Source organism: Perna viridis, chromosome 9 (assembly GCF_037379345.1).
Source record: "Perna viridis isolate PV_CMFRI_1.1 ecotype Kerala chromosome 9, ASM3737934v1, whole genome shotgun sequence".
Lineage (NCBI taxonomy): Eukaryota > Metazoa > Mollusca > Bivalvia > Mytilida > Mytilidae > Perna > Perna viridis.
Window position 1 is genome coordinate 44,858,507 of NC_142453.1, and position 15,021 is coordinate 44,873,527.

Here is a 15,021-nt window from a genome sequence, read left to right on the forward strand (position 1 = left end):
AATCTTAATTCAGATAGATTATACGAGAAGGTTTTAACATAGACACATGTAAATCTGGTAATCATAGTCTAAATTCAGATAAATTATACAAGTGGCAGCTTCTTTTAATATAAATGTCGTTTTTCCTACCCTCATGTATTAAATTTTAATTAAATACATTAGGATAAAGCATATCGTATTGTGTCTTTATAAAATACATGTGTTAGTTTTCATTTCTATAACGATGACACGTGATACTTATGTCATCGTCATAGGCTTATTCTTAAAAAAAGGGACTTTTTTGTAACCTGTACGAAATGTTTTTGTCCGTGTCACTTACTTCTACAACTGAATTGATTTACATTGATATCAGCACATTAAACATTTAATAAGTATTTACTATAAATTTGTCACTTCATCAGAAATATATCAAACATAATTTGAATCAATTATTGTCCACTCTATACCTTAAAACATTTTAATGTGCCAGGAAACACGATCTTACAACGCAAGTGATGTCCTTGTAACAGTTTCATTTACTTTTTGACTTACAATGAATTAACCCTGTGTATGTTCAAATTTATTTGACAAGTTCGACATGTTAAATTATTTGATATAACAACCGAATACAAACAAAACATGATCTTTAAAAAATCAGAAGTAGTGTTTTAACATCTTGTAACACTGTACTTGTTGATTGGGAGTTTAAGAACTTCCGGTCTATTTTTTATTATAAAAGGCAAATCGATTCGGTAAAAATCACAACTTGTTTGTCATTTCTACAACTGCCTTGTTCTCCCAGCACTTCAAGCCAGGTAAGACTTAATATCATTTAACAAAATAACATGTAAAATTATTCAATTCGGTCTGAAATGACCGGGTATGCTTGAAAATAATTTATTATTTTAGATTCATCGGTTAAAAAAACTCTAATGCACTTTGCGATGTTTTAAAATGTTTGAGAAGTTCAACTTTTTGACTCTTTTAATAATTTAAATGACTAGTTTACGTTTCGGATATTTCCCCGGCCCATCGCTATTTACAGTTGGTGCATTTTGAACATCATGTATTCTATATAGCCTCTCTATATAATATTTTGTATGTTAAATAACTTATGTGGTTTAAATCATGTCCTGATAGTTTGTGATATAAAAAAATACAGATTATTATTTCTTACCATGTGTTTTAATAATATCAAAGTAATTTAAGGTTTTATGCCAGTGTCAAGTGCTGTGTTGATAATGTAGAAAATGTCCACAAAAATTCTAAAAAAAAAGATGCTTTAAAAAAGAAACACACCTACAACGACTTACATTGTTTATTATACAGACGCCAGTTACTATTGCTATTATTAAAAAAAACACCATTCTTTAAAATAAATAATGAAACTCTGTTTGATAATGTTAGGATGAAAAATAGCAAGGTTTGTAAATGTGTACGTTTTTCTCAAGCACAAAATATTAGTGTTAATACATCTGTGTGTTAACTGTAGTTGATGATGTTTTATTCGTTTAAGACCTTTTAATTTAACCTTGGACCACCTGCATATAATTCAGATTTAGATTCCCGTCCTGTACCTGTATACTAGTATCATATACAATAGAGATACAATAGTTCAAAAATTTACTAATATATACATATTGCATAGTATTAGTCTTTGTAGACATTTAAGGATTGTTTTTAAATTTTGACCAGGTTATGCGAGCATAAATTGGTCAAAAAGTAAAAACAATCCCTATGAATTTAATATAGATTGAAGTCAACATTAAGATTTTCTCTTCATCAAAGCCTTAATTTGTTTGAAATTATTTGAATTGCGGAATGCGGACCCGACTTTAATGACGTCACAGTACCAAAGAGTAATCAAGGGAACCACGGTTATAGCGGTAATCAAATCAACGTAATCCAGGGACAAAGACCAGACATGGAAAACAGACATACACAACAAAGAACATAAAGTAACTAAAATCATACATACAAAGTAACAAAAGTAAATGAGCAACTCGGACTCCACTAAAAACTGGGAGCATGGACCAGGTGCACCGGTAGGGTAAGCGTCCTCTGCTTTTCTAAAACTAACAACTAACAAAAATGAAAAATAAACAATGTTGCCCAGCATCCTCCCAAGTCAGGGTTTTGAGTCCTCCCTCGCTCCCTCAAACCCCTGACATCACTCATTTATATTTAGCGGTATCGCCCAGCCAATTCCGATTAGTTGCTTCTCCGGGTGCGAAGCACCAATGAAAATTGATTTGACATAAAATGTCCTTGGAAAGGTAAACAATGATAAGAGTAACTGATAGTTGTAAGATGTCACAAATGACCAAAAAAAAAGATAATTGTAGATTCTGTCTAGAGTCTTTAGCGAAAAAAAAATGACGTTATGTGTATGTAGCCATTTAGTAAGATTTATCGAAGAGTTTCTATTACGAGTGATTTGATTGGATTTTGGATCCGGATTAAATTTAGGTAACTAACTAGATGGCGCTGGATGATACCCGCTAAATATGAATGAGTGATGTCAAGGGTTTGAGGGGGCGAGGGTGGACTCAAAACCCTGAATTGGAAGGATGGTTGCCCAGATGAAAAAAAAAACAAATTTGATTATATCATGAGTATTATTTGGACAGGGTCGTACAACGATTCTTTCTTAAAAAGTCGTACAAAACTAAAATAGATTTTGCTTATTTTTATTTTGTTTATAGATATCCAAAATGAACCCAATCCAAACCGTCGTCACAGTATTTGCTTGCTTTGTAGCAGTTAATGGAGCCGGATACGGCAAAGGCGGTGGAATGGGGGGCGGCATGATGGGCGGAGGAATGGGAGGAGGCATGATGGGTGGAGGAATGGGAGGAGGCATGATGGGTGGAATGGGAGGGGCCATGGGCGGTAGTATGGGAGGAGGAATGGGAGGTGGTATGATGGGTGGTATGGGTGGTATGGGCAAAATGATGGGCGGTATGATGCCAATGGGAGGTGGTATGATGGGCGGTGGAATGGGAGGAGGTATGCCAATGCCCATGTCAATGCCAATGTCAATGCCCATGCCCATGCCCATGCCAATGCCAATGATGGGCGGAGGTATGGGAGGTGGAATGCCAATGGGAGGTAAGTTTTTGATGTTATTTTGTCCAAAGAATATTTTGTGACTTATTTATGTACGCCTTGCACATAAAATTTCACTTAGACCTGTAATAACTTAACGCATTTGAAACATAAGATTTGCTCCTAAGCAATTATATTTTAATGTTTCATATTTTAGAAGTGTATAAATTAAAATGTCATAACATCATAACTAGTTTTGCTATTAATGGATTTGAAGAAAGGATTACATCATAAGTGAAATCGATTTCTCGCTTGACTGTCGCGTTAAGTGAACGCATGATTTTGTGCGATGAATCATAAACTCCTGTCAAAATGATTCAGTTGGCTGATTTTTTAAATTTATCATTTAAGATAATAACGTAAATTTCAGGTAGAACAAGCATGTGTGTTTAATGTCCTTTCTACTTATTAGGTATGGGCGGAGGAATGGGAGGAGCAATGGGCGGAGGGATGGGTGGTGGTAAAAGTAAGTATAATTTATTGAATAGTCTTTTTACGGTTATCATCTTTATAATTATTTTATAAAAAAATATACTATTGATTTAAACTACCTGTTCAGTATTATAACTACAAAGATCATAAAAATCATGATATGCTGAACATGTTTCGATGACTAACCACCAGCACCATTTGATATAGAAAACAGTACACAAGGCCAAAAGTATCGAAAAAGAAGGTTAAATCTACCAACAATAAGGTCTGCATAGAATATCAAAGGACATACATTCTACTACTGAGTCTTACGTCTAGACTTGTGTAAATAATTATACTTTACAAAGTTTGCCATTTCTCACAATTACATCTAGTAAATGTTGGTCTATATGTTATAGAAATACCCAAAGATTTGTAGGTCTTGTAAACACTTAAATTCCTTTTTTTTTATCCAATAATGAAAGATAAATACATTTCAGATAATAAGATTACTTTTATTTAAATAATATCAACATATATATATATATATATATATATATATATATATATATATATATCTGTGTGTGTGTGTGTGGCTATTGTTATTAGCCTCATTTCATTAACCTTCTAATTGTTCAGTGTTATTATTTTACAAGGATACAGAAGAAGCTCTGACTACAGCGGTTACGACTATTAAAATTACTGAAAGACGTTGCTTTTATTGATGGCACAATTATCCTTATACATCTGTCATATTACGCAAAATCATAATAAATGATGATAAAAAATTGTGTTGTTCATATCTGATCTCAAGAGAAAAGAACATTATTTAAGCGAAGAAATTTACGCTCCATCTGTCTTGTATCTTGACACATTTAAAAATATCATTGAAAGAAGAACATCTAAATACAGAGAAAACCTAACGTCGTGGAATTAGATATATAAATTAACAACAAAAAACTAACAATAGAGAGTGAATATGGTTGAAGCAAAACATGATTCCCAAAACTAGGGATAATGACCAACCAAAAATTTTAAAATTACACCCAACATACATACACTCGAAATATATGAATCACTTGGACTACAACAAAAAAATTACTTTTCATTAATTTACTTTTAAAAACTTTTTCCACAACAAATTGTAATAAATTCAAAATATTACACTGGGAAGTTTTGCCCATTTACCGCGCTATAAAACCTGGTTTAATTCACCTTTCAATTTGGAAGTGCCTGTACCAAGTCAGAACCATTGCAGTGGTTCCAAATTTACGGTTTTTACCCTAATATTACCATTTGTTATATAGACTTTCTCGTATTACTCCCTAGATCGTATCAGTTCGGAACTTTTGTTATAACCTTCATAGCTTTGACTTTTACTATTATAAAAATACCATTTTTATTGCACGCATAACAGATGCTCACCATTGTTCTTTTACAAATGTGTGTACAAATTTGCTAAAATATGAACTTCTAGTAAACCAATGATGTAAACCGTTTTTTTTTAACACATTTGCCAAAGTACGAACTATACCAATGATATAATGCATTCTTATACACATTTTGATAAAGTATGAATCTATTAAATGATGTTAATCGTTATTCAATATATTTGTAAATAAGAGCTAAACAAATTATGCTTAATATATGAACTAAGCACATGATGCTTTACGTATAAACTAAAACAAACATGATGCTTTCATATGAACTAAACATATGATGCTTTATAATTTATATAAATGATGCTTTACGTATGAAATAAACCAATGATGTTTTACGTTTGAGCTAAAACATGTGAACTTAGCAAATGATGCTTTACGGATGAACTAAACACATGATGATGGTTTACGTATAAACTAAACACATGATGTCTTACGTATGAACTAAACAAATGATGCTTTATGTATGGACTAAACACATGACGCTTTACGTATGACCTGTACACATGATGCTTTAGTAAGAATTAAATAAATGATGCTTTACGTATGAACTAAACAAATTATGTTATATGTTCAATGATGTTAGCAAGTTGAGAATTTGTTCAGTTTAATAAAATGTCTATTAGGATCTCTCTATTGCTAAACCATCTTATCATCATGAAAAAATACCCCTTACAAAAATCGTGGTAAACAAGACCATATGTTGACCACATATTTTGAAGCATATTTTGAGGTCAATTCGATATTGTTTTTAAAACATTGATATTTACTGCTGACATTACTCAATAATGATTTAAGGTGTTCGTTATAGCTCAAAGTTAAAGTTAAACTTTCAAAGCTTTATCTAAAATCGGTGTATAAAAGCAGCAAAACATACATATATAAAAAAGAAAATATGTCAAAAGACAGAAAATATGTGGCTCGCTATGGCTTGCCCTTCAATATATAAATATGGAAACTCATATGGAGTTATATATAATATGAACTAAAACTAAAAAAACAGCTAGTATGCAGCTAGCAAACTGGAGACATAAGTAGTAATAAGCAATATTACCTAATATAAAGCACTAATTTTTCCAAATAGTTCAAATTATAGTTCACTTTTCTAGAAACACTCGCCGAGTTGCTCATAAAATGTCATGTCCAAGGTAGGCGAAAGAGAAAAAAGAACACTGACTCCGTGAACTAATCGGTTTTCATGGTGCAGATGAACATACCATAACGATCCATGACGACCATAAAACCTTTGTAGTGATGACTCCAATCTTGTAGGATCATAACCTTGTTCCGTATGAGTTGTGGTATGAAAACTCCATACACCGAAAGGATGATTCCCCCAGGAAAGGAAAATTGGCAAAACGGAATAATAATTAGTCGCGTTTGTCGTATAGTTTGGTCAAGAATTCCCAAGATTAGGTCAAGATATGGGGTGACTTCATGGTGTATGCAATGTCCTTATCTCAAGTTCTTTGTAGAAATGTGATGCATACCAGCTTTCCTGCATATGGTGTTTGTGTTTCTCAGTTTTTTTGGTTTGCCAGAGGTAGTAGCCATTTTTTACTGTGCCATTAGTTATAGAAAGACAGAATTTTTGGCCAATGTGTTTCGTTTGTCTACCCCGGACTTGACTTTTTGTGAGCGGCTCGGCGGGTGTCTCTAGAAAGGCAGAGGACGCTTATCCTACCGGTGCACCTGGTCCATGCTCCCAGTTTTTAGTGGAATCCGAGTTGCTCGTTTGCTTTTGTTGGTTTGTATGTATGATTTTAGTTACTTTGTATTCTTTGTTGTGTGTGTCTGTTTTCCGTGCCTGGTCTTTGTCCCTGGATTACATTCTTTTTATTACCGCTGTAACCTTAGTTCCCTTGATTATTCTTTCATACGCTGCCAAAAAACTATTTTCGATGCGCCGATCTTATTGAGATATATATTATGTTCTATAAACAGATTTTAAATGGCGGATTTTCATAGCGTCAATAAATTTATTTTCTTTATTTTAACTTGTATAATATTATTTTCATCCTGAAGTTATATGCGCCTTCCCCACAAAGTTTAACATTTATTTTGATACTAAAATATTAAGCTTTGCACTTCTGCGGCAAAGGCAATACAAACAAAATTGAAAGAATCCGAGAGTGAGCAACATTAAATACATAACTTTATACACTAAGACCATTATTAGTTATGAGCAGCTACTAGAACAATTAAAATGCCAATATTAGAAATCAGACGCATAAGATCTATAACGATTGAAGTGTTGAACATTGTATACAAAAGATATTGATACTTACTGGACGTATGAAATATCAAAAACACCCAAATAGATCAATAGCTCCATCAGTAAGAACATATAAATATAGAAAAACATCATTTATGTATAATGCTGCTAAGCCATGGAACGAGTTTAGGTTTCCTTCAATCAATTTAAATAAATTCATGAAATGGCAGTTGTGCCACTGCATCACATGCAACTTACCTCTTTGCATAGGACTATAATTACTTTTTTTTTATAGGGGTGGGATTCTTTTTAAGATTTTGGCCTTTTTGAGTTTGAAATTTTCTGATGATGTATTGATATTTAACTGTGATATGATTAGCTATAACTGGACATGGTCATTTAAATAGTTTAACAGATATGCCGTCATTTCCTGCAATCTTTTTTTGTGTTTTGAAAGTTCACAAAGTCGGTGAAACATGGACAGATTGAAGTTATTTCTTCGATTTTAACCTGCTCTATTACAGGTGAAAGGTGACAATGTATTCAATACCAATGGTAATTATTAATATATCAGAATAGTGTATATTTGAACCAATCATTTGGTAGAGTTAACGATTCAAAAGAACCAATCAAATGGGTGTTTCTTCTTACCGCTGATGTGGTAAAAATAAGATTACATTTCCTGCATTAATCGTATTTTATCAGGTCTTGTGTAATGGTAACTTGCAACGCTAGCTGATAGTTCTCATATTAACAAACTTATCTGACAACATGTTAAAAACTTTATTTTAAAAAATGTTCAAATAGTGATATATATGACAAGCCAAAGTGGACAAAAATATGTGTTTTTATTATATTAAAGACTTTTTAATATTACGAGTTCATTTTTTAATATTAGAAATTTGATTTCCAATATCACAAAACCCTTTTTAATATTAAAACTTGAGTTTCTAATATTAAAAAACGATTTTTGATATTAAAAACTATTTGTATATATTAGAATATCATTTTGTAATTTATTAAAATGTGACTGATTTTGCAATATAATATTGGAAGTGATTTTTTAATATCAGATATTCATTTTGTATTATTAGAAATTCATTTTCTAATATTACAAATTAAACTTGTTATATTAAAAAATGTGTGATTCAGGAGTTTGTTATTTAAAAAATGATATTACAAAATGAATTTCTACTATTAAAAAAATATATTTCTAACATCAAAAAATATGTTATGATACTTTATAAAACTTTATTTTTTAATATTACAAAATATTGATTTTTGTCCACTTGCAATAGATATACATATACTTTAAAAAGGAAACTATATAATTTCTTTCATATTAATGTCTTTTTTTATGATGTTTTTATGAGATTAAAATATCAATTTAAAGCGAGCGACGGTATTCCTTCTTATAATACCGTTATACTTATAATTATACTATCTATAATAAACTGGGAACAAAAAATAAAAAAAAATGTAAAACACAGCGAATAAAACAAATTATCTAAAATAATACACACAGAACCTGAAGAATTAATATTAATGAGCAATATGCAGCTAAACTCTACTTAAATCTGGGACTATTAGCCATGCAGGTGCTCCAGTAGAAAAAAACATCATATAATGCATGTAATATTATGTTGCTTATGAAAATATTTTAAATGAACATGCATTAAACCTCTTTTCATAATATCATTAAAAAATGAATCCTGGTACATATTTAAGGGCGTAAAAATTCAAACGAAATACATTGATTCAATACATGAGTACTTTGACTTTTTATTGAAATTGTATTATCGTTTTAAATAATTTCTTGTGAATTTTATGAAGAATATATAACATTTTCCCGCTATATCGTGTTTTTTTAACACGTGGAAACAAATAGATATACGGAAGAACATGAAAAGTCATAGCAGTGCAATAATTAAATAGAGATCAAAACCTTAACTGTCATTAATGACATGTCTGACATACTTAACATCAAGATATACCTCAAAAATACAAACAAAACATCACCATTCAAAAGTTATGACCTGTGTTTTAACATGTTCAAGTTCAAATCTAGTAAACGATCATTTGCCGGTTTCCGGTTCACCAATTATAAAAGTCTGTCCGAAGTCGTATAAACCACCAAACCACTCAACGCCCTTCTAAAACGTCTGGTAAGGATTACATTTGTTCATATCATATTCCTAATTATAAATATATTATTTCTAACTTTGGAAACGACTACTAGTATTTATTAATTAAATTTTGTCAACTTAATTCTTTTAAAAGGTACCCATTCTTATTTTACTTAGTACCATATACATGTAACCTATGTCAACATTTTTTAAATTTAGATGTTAAAAGGTAAAAAAAAATCTTGGAATTCCTTGAATCTCTGAATATCTATAAAAAAAAATCATAACTAATTCTGCACCATGAAAACTGATTTGTCCGTCGTGTCATAGTTTTTCTTTCCTCTTTCGTCTACCCCGGACTTAACTTTTTACTTGAAACACTCGGTGGGTGATTCTAGAAAAGCAGAGGACGCTTATCCTACCGGTGCACCTGGTCCATGCTGCCTGTTTTTAGTGGAGTCCGATTTGCTCATTTGCTTTTGTTACTTTGTATGTATAATTTTAGTTATTTAACGTTTTTGTTGTGCATGTCTGTTTGGTCTTTGTCCCTGGATTACTTTCTTTTGATTTCCGCTAGAATCGTTGTTCCCTTGATAACTCTCTCACCATGTAAACAAAGAAGTAAGGTGGTTCATTTCATAACAGTCATGATTAAGTATGAATTTTACCTACGGAAAGCAAAAATTTTAAATTCCATTTTGAATGTGATTTTATTATCATATGATTCCCTTTCATTTGCCGTAATAGACCAGATTCCACTGCTCATGCTAATAGTCACAATTCTGACTTCGGCTTTTTGACACAGGCCATAAAAAATGTTTCATACACTGCCCAAAAAGTTTCCAATATCCAGATTTTACTGAGAACTATTCTGTATCTGACAAGAGATAATAAACAATATATTTTCATTAATAAATCTTCTTTACTGTTTGACTATTGATTTTGTCAACCTTTCTTGGTAGCGTTTGTATGCTGCCTGTTTGTATTGTGTTACAACAGAAACAATTAACGGTATTGCTAGCGCGCTTCAAAACCTGGTTTACCTCTGGTCCGACATTTTTATTTTGAGTTCCTGTACCAAATCTAGACCACTGCGCTTGTTTCCAACTTTCCGCTTTTTGCCTTTACATTGTCATTTGTTATACAGAATTTCCTTTTAACTTTGGTTTAGAGTTTATCAGATCGGTAATTGTTCTTAGCTCCAGCGTATGGAGTTTTTATATCACAACTCATACGTTCTGCCAGAGCTTGTCATAACTTCCCAGGCTTTGTGTACCTCGCTAGACCTCTTACGATTTGGCTTCTGAAACAAGGTAATGTTACTTCAAGATTGACGTCATCACTACAAAAGTTTATGGTCGTTATCATGTAAATTTTACAGTGCAATTTTAAATAGGCTTCTATTGTTGACCATCTTGAAAAAATGGTCAGTGAATGCATCAATAAATTAAAGTATTTGTTGATGAATTTATTAAAACAATTACCGCCTTTAATATATTCCATATGTAAGAATATTTTGAATGATTAAAAAAAAAAGATAAATCAAACAATCAATAACATCTAAAATATATAAGCTATAATAATGATAAAATAAAATAAAATAAAATTAGTTTAAAAGTTAACTGAGTCCGGGATGGTCATTTACCTTTGTACGCGTCATTTTGGTAATTTCCTTTCTTTGTTTCATGTGTCTATTTTCCTTGTCTAGTCTTTATCGTTAGAATTTATGCTTTTGGTTCCCAACGGGAACCTTCATTCCTTTGACAGGGGCATAGCTAGGCCTGTTTTAGTTGTACGCAAAATTGCGGCGAGGGGTCGGAGGGGGGGGGGTCGCTCAAGGCCCCCAGTGAGTCCGGCAAGGCAAAGCCCTGGGGGAAACTCCTGAATTTTAACGATTCTGGAGCAGTTTTTCAGAGCCTATACTACGTTCATGGTATGCATATGTGATAAATAACCTTTATTTCATCTTTAAAATGTGTGTTTTTATTTTTGTTACTTTTTCCGAAAGTACGCAACTGCGTATTTGCGTATAGGCAGATACGCCCCTGTTTGAGTACTCTATCGACTTATTGTATACATGTAGCATCGTCTTTACATTATTTCAATTATGTAAAAGAGTAATCAAGGGAACCACGGTTATAGCGGTAATCAAAAGAATGTAATCCAGGGACTAAATATAACGAAAAACATCAGAAGAGTAATTTACGCGTATGAAAAAGTCATATGTTTTCTCGAAACTATATATGAAAAGTATTAAGGAGTCACGTGGATTTCAAATATAAATATATCTCTATATTCAGTATTTTATCATACGAAGCTCTGATAGAGACATGAAAAGAAAAACAGTATCATATTGAGTACACAAAATAATAATCTAGAACGCACAATATTTATTTGGAGCGCTTAATATCTATTTTGTGCGCACAACATATTATTGTTTTCCTTGTATGTCCCTATCGGCCTCCGTTATATTCTTTATAATGTAACATATTTTGATATTTTGATAACATATATTGTCTTAGAAAACCACAAGCTCAAAACAATCAATAACAATGAAAGAAATGTATAATCCATAAAGTTAGCATTGTCTCTAGATAATAATAACAATATACATACATCAGTCAATCAGTCTTCTCTAAAAAAGATTCTTTGTACGGACGATATTTACTGTTTAAAATAATTCCCTTATTATATCAAGCAATTATAGTTTTTATTTGAAATCCCCCTACTACCTCTCACATATATTTCTCGTTAAATCATGATATTTGCTATGAAATGAAATACTAAGCAGCAGTTTGTTTTTGTTATCTACAGTCATACACGATGAATCCTGCTCAAACATTCGTTGTTGTTATTGTCGGTATCGTAGCTGTTAGTTGCGCCGGATATGGCAGAGGAGGAATGATGGGATCTATGATGAGGGGTAGAATGATGGGTGGAGGAGTGGGCGGATCCGGTGGGATGATGGGTGGAGCCGGTGGCATGATGGGTGGTACTATGGGCGGTATGGGAAGAATAATGGGTGGTATGGAATCTATGATGGGAGGCATGATGGGCGGTGGAATGGGAAGAGCCATGGATAAAATGATGGGAAGAGGTATGCCAATGCCTATGCCAATGATGGGAAGAAGCATGGGAGGTGGAATGCCGATGGGAGGTAATCTATGAAGAAAGAGGGGTCAACTACTTACACAGAAGTACAAAAGAACTTGATAAAACAATTAATAGAACAAAACCGCATCAACAAACACAGTATTAAATCATTATTTTTATAACAACATATTTATTCGGAAATGAATCTTAATATAAAGTCCCCGTTCTAGCCCAAACCTCATCCTCCGGGAGAACATCAAACGCATGCTAATCGACGAATGTTCCACAGACAACACAGCTAAAAGGGACTTGATTTGAAATACTAAATTATGCAACATTTTATACATTTGCAATATCTATGCATGATTATTTTATTTTTTGTATTTGTATAACTTACAGTATCAAAATGTTCAATCATGCATGCGAACGAAAGGTTGTTATAGAAATGTATAAAAGCTTTAATTTTATGTTTAAAACATTTTGATGATAATGCTGTGAAATTTTCAAGGTATGGGAGGAGGAATAATGGGCGGCGCGATGGGTGGAGCAATGGGAGGTGGTAAAAGTAAGTACTACGTATTTTCTTAATTTGTTCCTAGAACGTTTATTTGGTGTGCCAACAGTTGATTGGTCCATTTGATACCATGAATTATTGTTAATAGGTCTTATAAGAGTAATCAAGGGAACCAAGGTTATAGCGGTAATCAAAAGAATGTAATCCAGGGACAAAGACCAGACATGGAAAACAGACACACAACAAAGGACATAAAGTAACTAAAATCATACATACAAAGTAACAAAAGTAAATGAGCAACTCATTAAAAACTGGGAGCATGGACCAGGTGCACCGGTAGGGTAAGCGTCCTCTGCTTTTCTAGAAACACCCGCTTATGAAACATCATCAGGCTCAGTGTAATGTATTTATTAAATTTGGACAAGATATATCCTAAAAATTGTACTGATAACTAGTTTGAATGTTGAAATACTGCGTGGTTTTATTTACTTACTATTGATAAAATATTTTATTTTATTTAAGGATACAGAAGAAATGCTTGTAAGTACACACTTTAATATGTCACATGGGAAAGACCAATCTTTTACTCCATGTACTTGGATTTTGATGTGCCAGTATTAACGCTTCGATATTTTTGCCGATATATTATTATACTTTATTTATAATTCAAACACCGAAAAATAAGCTTATAAGAACTTAATGGGAAGATTAATGGTATTGATAAGAAAGGGGGGGGGAGATTTCGTCGGATCAAAATACATGTATTATTATTATTAATGTTAATGTAATATTAAATAGCTTTTTTCAGATGCATCGAATTCAATTATTTTTTTCTCATATACAATATTAAATGAGAGAAGTCAAACATGCAAAACTGATTGTTAAGGTTTAATTTGAAAAAAAAAGAGAATAACAATGGAACATTCTCTTAGGTCTGTTCTTATACATGTAATATATTTTTGGACATCTGACTTCAATATTTGAAGATAATCTATTTTATCACAGCGTCTTACAGTTTCTGTCGCATTTTTTTTCAACTGTTTCTGGCCTCTATATATATTATTTCGTTTCCACTTTCATTTCTTGCCCATCAGTACTAGTGAAGACCACGTGGTGACCTGTAGAAGTTATTTTTTTTTGCGTGGATGACTGTCTCATTAGCTATCATACCACATCTCATATTTTTAGAAGTTCAACATGCTAAAAACGTATGGAAAAATTATAAAGTTCCTCCTTAATCGGAGGTGCACATCTTCAATCTGTATATAGATACTTTAAATTTGAATAATATTGCTTTCATACTTATTGAGTTACATATTACACCAAGTAAGTACCGTTCACAACAAAAAGTGACACAAAATGGCTAAGTTCATCATGCTCAAAATGTAGGAAAACAATAGCCCAATTTCTCCATAAGAAAGATTGTACATCTTCAGCATGTATATAATCACTGTGCATAGTTTGAATAATATTGCTTAAGTACATTTTGAGTTACAGATTACACACTGTGAAGACTTATTAATGTGACGGGCATCAGGAAAGGCGTGCGGAGTTGAGCGGCTACTAGTCCTGTTGTCACATGTAAAACTTCTTAATCAGACCAGAAACATTAATATATGCGATTTAAATGACTCTGATCAGACTAATAATAAATTATTGATAAATTCTTTGAAATGCCTTTTTTGTGTCTTAATTTAAAAAAAAAACGGTTGGGCCATAACCCCCAAAATTATAACCAAACTTTCTGATTTTGTTTGAAACCTTGTTATAAAATTTAAAAAACAGATATTAAAGTTATCGCATGAAAACCAAGTGTCATCCTGATATTATGCGACCGCAACTTTTCCTCAAACAATAATTGCGCATTAAATTTTTCTTAGAGTATCGAAAGTCCCACACAGGACCAGATTCTAAATTCGCGTATTCAAAGTTGAAGTGTCTAGAAGTAATACTGTTATCTTTAACATCTCACCTACTACTTTATCGGGACCAGTCTCTAAGGAACAACTTTCGAGTTTGGTAAGTCTACTGAATAATCATCGTTAATTCTCAGTGAACGAACTCCGTATTCAGCGAAGACAAAGTCAAGTTGATTTGGAAATCTCATAAGACGTCTCCACGCAACGTCGACCCAGT

At 32.3% G+C, this 15,021-nt stretch overlaps 1 protein-coding gene across 1 annotated transcript; it reads left to right on the forward strand.

The window, feature by feature from the left end:
- The first annotated feature begins 684 nt into the window (after positions 1-684).
- On the forward strand, positions 685-4,276 carry LOC148608691 (uncharacterized). The gene is made up of 4 exons (XM_088546439.1): positions 685-794; positions 2,685-3,090; positions 3,500-3,553; positions 4,155-4,276. The coding sequence occupies exons 2-4, from the start codon at positions 2,694-2,696 to the stop codon at positions 4,193-4,195; spliced, it is 492 nt and encodes a 163-aa protein (XP_088402565.1). The 5' UTR covers positions 685-794; positions 2,685-2,693; the 3' UTR covers positions 4,196-4,276.
- Positions 4,277-15,021: the final 10,745 nt, after the last annotated feature.